Raw genomic sequence first — 9,513 nt, forward strand, 5'->3', positions numbered from 1 at the left:
AAAATATTCAAGTTTAAGTGGATTGAGCAAAATTGTCCATAAAAAGCTTGTTACATAAGTCAGTTAAACAAGGAGCTATCTCTGTGTGTGTGTGTGCGTGCGTGCGTGTGTTTTCAATGTACACTCACTGGCCACTTTATTAGGTACACCTGTCCAACTGGCGGCAACTCTATGCATTTAGGCATGTAGATATGGTCAAGTCGTACTGCTGCAATTCATACTGAGCATCAGAAAGGGGAAGAAAGGTGATTTAAGTGACTTTGAACATGGTGTGGTTGTTGGTGCCAGACGGGCTGGTCTGAGTATTTCAGAAACTGCTGATCTATTGGGATTTTCACACACAACCATCTCTAGGGTTTACAGAAAAAAGGTCAGAAAAAGAGGAAATATCCAGTGAGTGGCAGTTCTGTGGGCGCAAATACTTTGTTGATGCCAGAGGTCAAAAGAGAATGGCCAGACTGGTTCCAGCTGATAGAAAGGCAACATTAACTCAGCAGAAGGCTACAGCAGCAGAAGACCACACCGGGTGCCACTCCTGTCAGCTAAGAACAGGAAATTGAGGCTACAATTCACAAAGGCTCACCAAAACTGGACAATAGAAGATTGGAAAAACGTTGCCTGGTCTGATGAGTTTGATGGCAGGGTCAGAATTTGGCCTCAACAACATGAAAGCATGGATCCATCCTGCCTTGTATGAACGTTTCAGGCTGGTGATGGTGGTGTAATGGTGTGGGGGATAATTTCTTGGCACACTTTGGGTTCGTTAGTACCAATAGAGCATTGTGTCAACACCACAGCCTACCCTAGTACAGTTGCTGGCCATGTCCATCCCTTTATGACCACAGTGTACCCATCTTTTGATGGCTACTTCCAGCAGGCTAACACGCCACGTCATAAAGCGCGAATCATCTCGGACTGCTTTCTTGAACATGACAATTAGTTCACTGTACTCAAATGGCCTCCACAGTCACCAGAGCTCAATCCAATAGAGCATCTTTGGGATGAGGTGGAACGAAAGATTGGCATCATGGATGTGCAGTCGACAAATCTGCAGCAACTGCGTGATGCTATCATGTCAATATGGACCAAAATCTCTGGAATATTTCCAGTACCTTTTTGAAACTATGCTAAAAAGGATTAAGGCAATTCTGATTAGGTGTACCTAATAAAGTGGCCAGTGAGTATATATTAAAAAAACCTAAATATTTAATGTTATAACTATTTTGAATTTATCAAATTAAATGTGAATTATGAAGACAGCATTTGAACTAACATTTATTAATGCATTTCACTCATGTTCATAATAATTTTGTCTTTTTTTGTGTTATTGCTATTTGTTCATTTTTTCCATTTAATAATTTCTGTATTTATTTCAGGTAGATTCCAAAGCATTATTTAAAATTGTACTTTTACTTTTAATCAGTTTTTGGTGTTAATTTTTTCTTTTTATTCAATGATTCTCTTTATTCACTTTTATTTCAGTTTTAGTTTATAATTTTAGGATTTTAACTTGTTCATTTATTTAATTTAGTAATGTTAGACAACATTCCTGAAAACAAAAATACATTTATTTGCAACAGTTCCTCTTTATTTACATTTTTGATGTTTTTTTTCCCTCATACTTTCGTCTTTTTTATTTTATTTTAAATATTGTAATTTTCTTGGTTCATACCAGCATTATTTTAACGGCCATTGTTTTAGCTATAGTTGAAGATTACACCCCACCTGGACAGGCCGTTAAAGTCATGTCTTGTATATGCGTATGTGTTTTCAGAACTCTATTCGTCATAATCTGTCCTTGAACCGCTACTTCATCAAAGTGCCACGCTCTCAGGAGGAGCCGGGCAAAGGTTCGTTCTGGAGGATCGACCCGTCGTCTGAGGGCAAACTGGTGGAGCAGGCCTTCAGGAAACGCAGGCCGCGGGGCGTCCCCTGCTTCAGGACCCCGCTGGGACCCCTGTCATCCCGGTCAGGGACACACACCATTTACACTTCTTCCAGAAAGTGTCATAAATATACAGTTGGAGTCAGAATTATTTGCCCTCCTTCTTTTTTAAATATTTCCCAAATTATGTTTAACAGAGCAAGGAAATTTTCACAGTATTTCCTGAAATTGTTTTTCTTTTGGAGAAAGTCTTATTTGTTTTATTTCAGCTAGAATAAAATCAGTTATTAATTTTAAAAATAAACATTTTAAGATCAATATTATTAGCCTCCTTAAGCATTTTTTTTATTGTCTATAGAACAAACTACAATTAAACAATGACTTCCCTAATTACCCTAACTTACCTAATTAACCTAGTTAAGCCTTTAAATGTCTCTTTAAGCTGTATAGAAGTGTCTTGAATATTATCTTGTCCAATTTTCTGTGCTGTCATCATGGCAAAGATAAAATAAATCAGTTATTAGGAATCAGTTATTAAAACTATTATGTTTAGAAATAGTGTGAAACAATCTTCTCTCCGTTAAACAGAAATTGGGGAAGAAAATAAACAGAGGGGCTAATAATTCAAGAGGGCTAATAATTCAGACTTTAACTGTTTACAGCAATGCTTAAACAGGACACAAAACAATCTGATTTCAGATCAGATTTTGGGTTTCGAGCCACACATCGCAACATTTTCTTTTCACAATCTTTTAAGATAAGATTTGATCAAGTAATCATTGTCTTGATTGATCATTGTAGAAGGCTTTTTTTAAAGTAAACTTACTTGAAATATTTACTAAAGATCATTTCAGATTTTTGTTTTTTGTTTTCAGTAGTTCACACAAAAATTAAATGATTATACTTTTCTGTTTTGGGTTTTGAGCCACAGATTGGGTTGTTTGTTTAACAGGTTTTTAAGACAAGATTTGATCAAGTGGTCAATGTTTAGTGAAGTCTTTTTTGTGTTTTATTTTAAGGTGCTTTCACATTAGCACTATTGGACTTGGGTGTGCACCTGTGAATTAAAAAAACAGCCATTGGCATCCATAGTAGGACCAAAAAATACATTGGAAGTTTTCTTCTCCAGTATTTTCCAGTTTATTTTCCTTTGTGTTCAACAGAAAAAAGAAACTCAAACAGGATTAGAACAAATGGAGGAGTAAATTTCATTTTTGAGTGAACTATCCCTTTAATTGAAGGCCTTTCCCTCTGTCATCATTAAAGTTAGCAAATAAAAAGTGTAAAAGTGCTCATTGTGTGGATGTTGTTTTGTTGACAGGAGCGCGCCAGCATCGCCCAATCACTCGGGCGTTCTCTCCGCCCACTCCAGCGGCGTTCAGACTCCTGACAGCCTATCACGTGAAGGCTCTCCGGTTCCCATGGACACAGAGCCTGTCTCTGTCCCACCCCCTGCTGCTGTTGCTGTTGCTGCCGTCCAACCCAAACTAGCAGTAATTCAGGAGACCCGCTTTACCCAGAACACCACAGGTAATTATATTATAAAACCATATATGGTTTTAACATTTACAGTTCATTTACAGAAATGTAACGCATTCTCTAATGAATTCTCAATGTAATTAATATTTACTTTAACCGCTTTGTTTGTTGGCACGGTTATGTGTGTATATATATATACACACACTACCTGACAAAAGTCGTGTCATGGATCTCAGTTGTAAGAGCAACAAATAATAACTTATATATATATTTGGAAAAGTGGCAGAAGGTAGATTTTTCTGATGAATGATCTGTTGAACTGCATCCCAATCATCACAAATACTGCAGAAGACCTACTGGAACCCACATGAACCCAAGATTCTCACTGAAATCAGTCGAGTTTGGTGAAGGAAAAATCTGGTTTAGGGTTACATTCAGTATGGAGGTGTGTGAGAGATCTGCAGAGTGGATGGCAACATCAACAGCCTGAGGTATCAAGACATTTGTGCTGTCCATTACATTACAAACCACAGGAGAGGGCAAATTCTTCAGCAGGATAGCGCTCCTTCTCTTACTTCAGCCTCCACATCAAAGTTCCTGAAAGCAAAGAAGGTCAAGGTGCTCCAGGATTGGCCAGCCTAATCAACAGACATGGACATTATTGAGCATGTCTGGGGTAAGATGGAGGATTTTAGTCATTGCAGAGATGTATGGATGGAGTCCTCCAAGCTCATGGGAGTCATACACAATATTCATTATTTCTCCACTGCACCATGACTTTATATTCTATACTGGACATTATTTCTGTTAAGTGAGGAGACCTTTTTCTGAGCAAAGTTAGACTTTACTGTTCTAATGAAATCATTAAAAATCAAGGTATGATCATATTTTATTTTGGTAAAATAAGCGTAATCTAGAGGCCTTTGTCTTTCAAAAAAGCCACTTCTGATACCAAATGATCAACTAGAAGTCAAGTTATTATTTGTTGCTTCTAAAACTTGGATAGGGGACAAGTCTTTTGTCAGGTAGTGTATTTATATTATGAATCCTGATAACTCCAATAGTATCTGAATGCTGACTTGTATTTGCAAGCTGAGACTTCATATTTCAGGCATGCAATCTCAGATACAATGCGCTCAATGGAGCTAGTGACGTCACTGTGAGCGGTAGGGTTAGGTGTGCACATTAAAAACATTGCATGCAGTCGGCGCCAGTGGTGTAGTGGTTAGTGCGTCGACACATGCACTCCGGTGCTCACGGCGACCCGAGTTTGATTCCCGCCTCGTGGTAATCAAAAATAAAAAAAATAAAAAATGTATAAAAAAAAAAAAAAAACATTGCATGCAGCTCAGCATGCAACTGCACCCGGTCTGCATCAAGACCCTTCTCAATTTGTCAGTAGTTGCATCCTAAATGACACACTTATACACTCTACCGTGTAGTATGATTATATAGCCATCCTAAATTAAACACTAACTTTTTTTATTATACCAAAATTCAAAGGCAACGTTTAACGGTTGCCAAATTAGTGAAATAAACAACCAAATAGTACCTATCATGAGTACAACTACATTCACCATTAGGAGAGTGCATAAATGCTTAAGTGGGAAAGTTTTGCTTTCACAATTTAAAAGAAAGAAATCCAACTTTAGCGCCCATTAGCTCCTTTTCTTGATCACTAGCTCCTCCCCTTCCAGGATGTGAGCAAAGTGAGTGCATAAAGTGTTCAATATTGCACACTTATTTTGTTGATTGAACAAGTTCATCATCCAGGTATTTAAAGTGAACTTACTCGTTTTTAGAAGTATTCTAAACCATTTTATATTATAAAGGATATATTATGCAATTTGGAATGCACCTAGTTTGTGTGTGAATCTGTGTACTACACTACCTGACAAAAGTCTTGTCGCCTATCCAAGTTTTAGGAACAACAAATAATAACTTGACTTCTAGTTGATCATTTGGTATCAGAAGTGGCTTATATGAAAGGAAAAGGCCTCTAGATTACACTTATTTTACAACAATAAAATATGATCATGCCTTGATTTATAATGATTTCATTAGGGCAGTAAGGTCTGACTTTGCTTAGACAAAGGTCTCGTCACAACAGAAATAATGTCCAGTATAGAATATAAAGTCATGGTGCGGTGGAAACAGAATGAATATTGCGTCTGACTCCCATGAGCTTGGAGGACTGCATCCATACATCTCTGCAATGACTCAAATCACTTATTAATAAAGTCATCTGGAATGGTTAAGAAAGCGTTCTTGCAGGACTCCCAGAGTTCATCAATAGTCTTTGGATTCATCGTCAATGCCTCCTCCTTCATCTTGCTCAATAATGTTCCCATCTGGTGACTGGGCTGGTCAATCCTGGGGCACCTTGACCTTCTTTGCTTTCAGTAGCTTTGATGTGGAGGCTGAAGTATGAGAAGGAGCACTGTCCTGCTGAAGAATTTGCCCTCTCCTGTGGTTTGTAATGTAATAGGCCGCACAAATGTCTTGATACCTCAGACTGTTGATGTAGCCATCCACTCTGCAGATCTCTCGCACGTCCCCATACTGAATGTAACCCCAAACCATAATTTTTCTTGACCAAACTTGACTGATTTCTGTGAGTATCTTGGGTCCATGTGGGTTCCAGTGGGTCTTCTGCAGTATTTGTGATGATTGGGATGCAGTTCAACAGATGATTCATCAGAAAAATCCACCTTCTACCACTTTTCCAACTGATCAACTAGAAGTCAAGTTATTATTTGTTGCTCTTACAGCTGGGATGAGTTGAGTTAACACTGTTACTGAGTGTGTGTGTGTGTTTTGTTTTGTCAGCGTCTCCCATCACCACACAGCCGGTGCTGATTGCGGTTCAGCGTCCACTCACTCAGAACATGAAGCCGGTGACGTACGCAGTGGCCGCTCCCGTATCTTCCTCCACGTCTGCGCAGCCGCTCATGCAGACTGTGCATGTGGTGCATCAGATCCCTGCGGTCGCCGTCAGCACCGTAAAAACAGAGCCGCGGGAGAACGGAGACTATGACGAGCTCAAAGGTAACTGCACCTGCTTACACGTTAAGCTACTTTAATTCTTTATTTATTTTTATTTCATGCATAAAGAATCTGATTCAAGTACAGACAAAAAACGGCAGGAAAAAAAAGATCCGATTTCTGTCCAGTCAGTTGCTGTATGTCTGTTTGCTTCAGATGCTGTAAGAAATGTGTGTTGTGTCTCTCTTTAGTGAAGGTAGAGGCGGTTCCTGGCATCGCTCACGGCTCCATAGGAACAGCAAATAGGGTGATCCAGACCAGCGCTGCAGCCACGCCCCTTCAAACCGTTACTATAGTGCAGCAAGCCCCATTGGGCCAGCACCAACTGCCAATCAAAACCATCACCCAGAACGGCACTCATGTAGTGCCCATCGCTACAGCGATACAGAGCCAGGCCAACACAGGTACCGCATGTTTTTTAAAAGATAAAAAGATTTAGATAGGGTCAGATAGTCCCATCATTAAAACCTGATGAATCCGCACTAAAGGACTCATAGCCTTGACCTAAAGTCTAGATAGTCCCGCCCTAAAAGTCTGATAGTCCCACACTAAAGGACTGATAGCTCCGAAGCAAGTTGTTTTGAGGGGGCAGGGAAAGTTATGGTATTTGATTTCTGAGGGCAAATTATTATCATATAAATGATGTGTAAATTTTTCTATGCATCATTTCAGTATTATTTGCGAATCTCATCTAAAATGTCTCTTTCTTTTTTACCGCAGTGTCGAGTCCGCTTCACCTGTTGGCCGCTCACGCCTCTGCGTCCGCCTCTCTCCCCACAAAGAGACAGAACGGAGAAAAAGCCAGTGATCCACCAGAGAGCAAACGATTGAAGACTGAAGACGAAGAGCAGAAAGTCAGCTCAGACCCCAACGGAAGCGCGGCGGGCACAGACTCCGCCAACCACAACTAGTTCAACAGCACCCTTCTTCTCTGTTTATCTCCTTTCCTCTTTCCCATTCTCTCATCACGGTTTCTCTTCCATCCAGCTCACGGTGCCAAAACCTGAAGGCTTTCACTCCGGACCACACTCTGAAGCCAAGCAAAAAACCTAATGTCAACAACAACCAACAAACAAAAAAGATAGCCAAACACATAGAAGAGCGTCCGTCAGTACCGTAATCTCTTTTTTTTTTTCAGTTTTATTACTCAAAAGACTGATTGATCAAGAACTCGCGCCTCCAAAAATACAAAAGCGACTGCCATCTGGTCCATAACCGGGCATTTTATGAAGACTTTCAACAGATGTTCTCCAATCAGAGGGCTCAGATTGCGTTCCTGGGAAATATTTAGCATCTCACAGCCAAAACTGGACGTAATCCCGGAGGTTTAGCGAACATGCGATGCGCGCAGATGTTCATCCCATCTGCAGAGATTCTAGAACCCTCAATTTAGAATGTGAATTCCAGAACTCCAGCGGAACACTGGGCTGCGTTCCAACATTCCAAAAGTGTGGCGTTCGAATCGCAGGAGAGGATGTCCTGGAATGGAATTACACACCATGAACCACACATACGTTTTTTCTGTTGTTGTTTTTTTTTTGTATAAATAGTGCATACTAGGGCTGTACTTGGAGACTGTCTTCAGCCAAAGGGATCAAAATATTCCGAAAAATTCCTAAACTTTCGGCAGCTAGCCTGACAGCGTCCCCCACAATCCCGTTTGCAGCAGTCGTAGTGGATAATATGCAGTATTTTGTCATTCATATGTGGAGCGTAGGGCGTGTTTCGGTTAATAGAGACGTTTTAAAAAGTAATAACAATAAGGATATATATAATAAGCAGCAGCATAGGAGCAGAAGAGGACGTGGGACGTCTGGACTGTGTCTCTTTTCTGTTTTGTGAAACTAAGTGTAATTTCTTTTCTAAGATGGAGAAAAAAAAAACAAAGTGTATCAGTGGAGTATTTCCTTCCTTTTCTGTTTTCTTTTTAAATCGGAGCTTTGTCACATTGACATTGTTTTCATCCCCGCACAGATGCCCGAGTGGACTCGTCATTTCCGTGTGTACTTGAGCTGTCATCATTCAGCTTGCATGTGACAGACTAGACAAACAAACGTACCTGAGCCGTCGATTTAAACGTGTTAAAAAAAGAAATAAAACAAGAAATGAGAACCTGCTTTTGAATTGGACCACAGATCTGCACTCGATTCGACCGTTCTTCTGTTGACTTTTGTTTTGTTTCTTTCGTTTTCTCTCTGTTTGGTTCCCCTTTTTGTTTTTAGGCTGTATTGGTGTAGGCCGATTCTGTCTGCTTAATGATTTGATTCGGGTCAGGCCGGCGAGTCTGACTGATTATATATGTTTCAAACAAAAGCAAAAAAAAAAATATATGATTGATGTTTGTTCTGCTTCAGTGGGTCAATGCTTTTTTTTATAAATTAATTTAAAACCTTAAGCTGTTCATGTTCTTGTCTTCTTTTTATTCATACTTCAGTCTTGTATGTATGCTCCATATATATACATACACAACCTGACAAAAGTCTTGTCGTCTATCCAAGTTTTAGGAATAACAATTAATAACTTGACTTCTAGTTGATCATTTGATAGCAAAGGCCTCTAGATGGCGCTTATTTTACTACAATAGTATATGATCATGTCTTGATTTATAATGATTTCATTAGGACAGTAAGGTCTGACTTTGCTTAGACAAAGGTCTCGTCACTTAACAAATAATGTCCAGTATAGAATATAAAGTCATGGTGCTGTGGAAGAAGAATGAACATTGTGTCTGACTCCATCATGAGCTTGGAGGACTGCATCCATACATCTCTGCAATGACTCAAATCACTCATTAATAAAGTCATCTGGAATGGTGAAAGCGTTCTTGCTGGACTCCCAGAGTTCATCAAGATTCATCTTCAATGCCTCCTCCTGCATCTTACCCCAGACATGCTCAATAATGTTCATGTCTGGTGACTGGGCTGGCCAATCCTGGGGCACCTTGACCTTCTTTGTTTTCAGGAACTTTGATGTAGAGGCTGAAGTATGAGAAGGAGCGCTATCCTGCTGAAGAATTTGCCCTCTCCTGTGGTTTGTAATGTAATGGACAGCACAAATGTCTTGATACCTCAGACTGTTGGTGTAGCCATCCACTCTGCAGATCT

General features: G+C 39.8%; 1 protein-coding gene across 1 annotated transcript in view; it reads left to right on the forward strand.

Moving 5' to 3' along the window:
• Positions 1-8,804, forward strand: part of foxk2b (forkhead box K2b) — a 58,553-nt gene extending 49,749 nt beyond the window's left edge. The window contains exons 5-9 of the mRNA XM_056452847.1: positions 1,775-1,968; positions 3,207-3,415; positions 6,194-6,412; positions 6,601-6,813; positions 7,130-8,804. Coding sequence (XP_056308822.1) covers positions 1,775-1,968; positions 3,207-3,415; positions 6,194-6,412; positions 6,601-6,813; positions 7,130-7,320 — 1,026 coding nt within the window. The 3' untranslated portion in view covers positions 7,321-8,804. The remainder of the gene's footprint in view (positions 1-1,774; positions 1,969-3,206; positions 3,416-6,193; positions 6,413-6,600; positions 6,814-7,129) is intronic.
• The last annotated feature ends 709 nt before the right edge of the window (positions 8,805-9,513 follow it).

This window comes from Danio aesculapii, chromosome 3, assembly GCF_903798145.1.
Source record: "Danio aesculapii chromosome 3, fDanAes4.1, whole genome shotgun sequence".
Classification (NCBI taxonomy): Eukaryota; Metazoa; Chordata; class Actinopteri; order Cypriniformes; family Danionidae; genus Danio; species Danio aesculapii.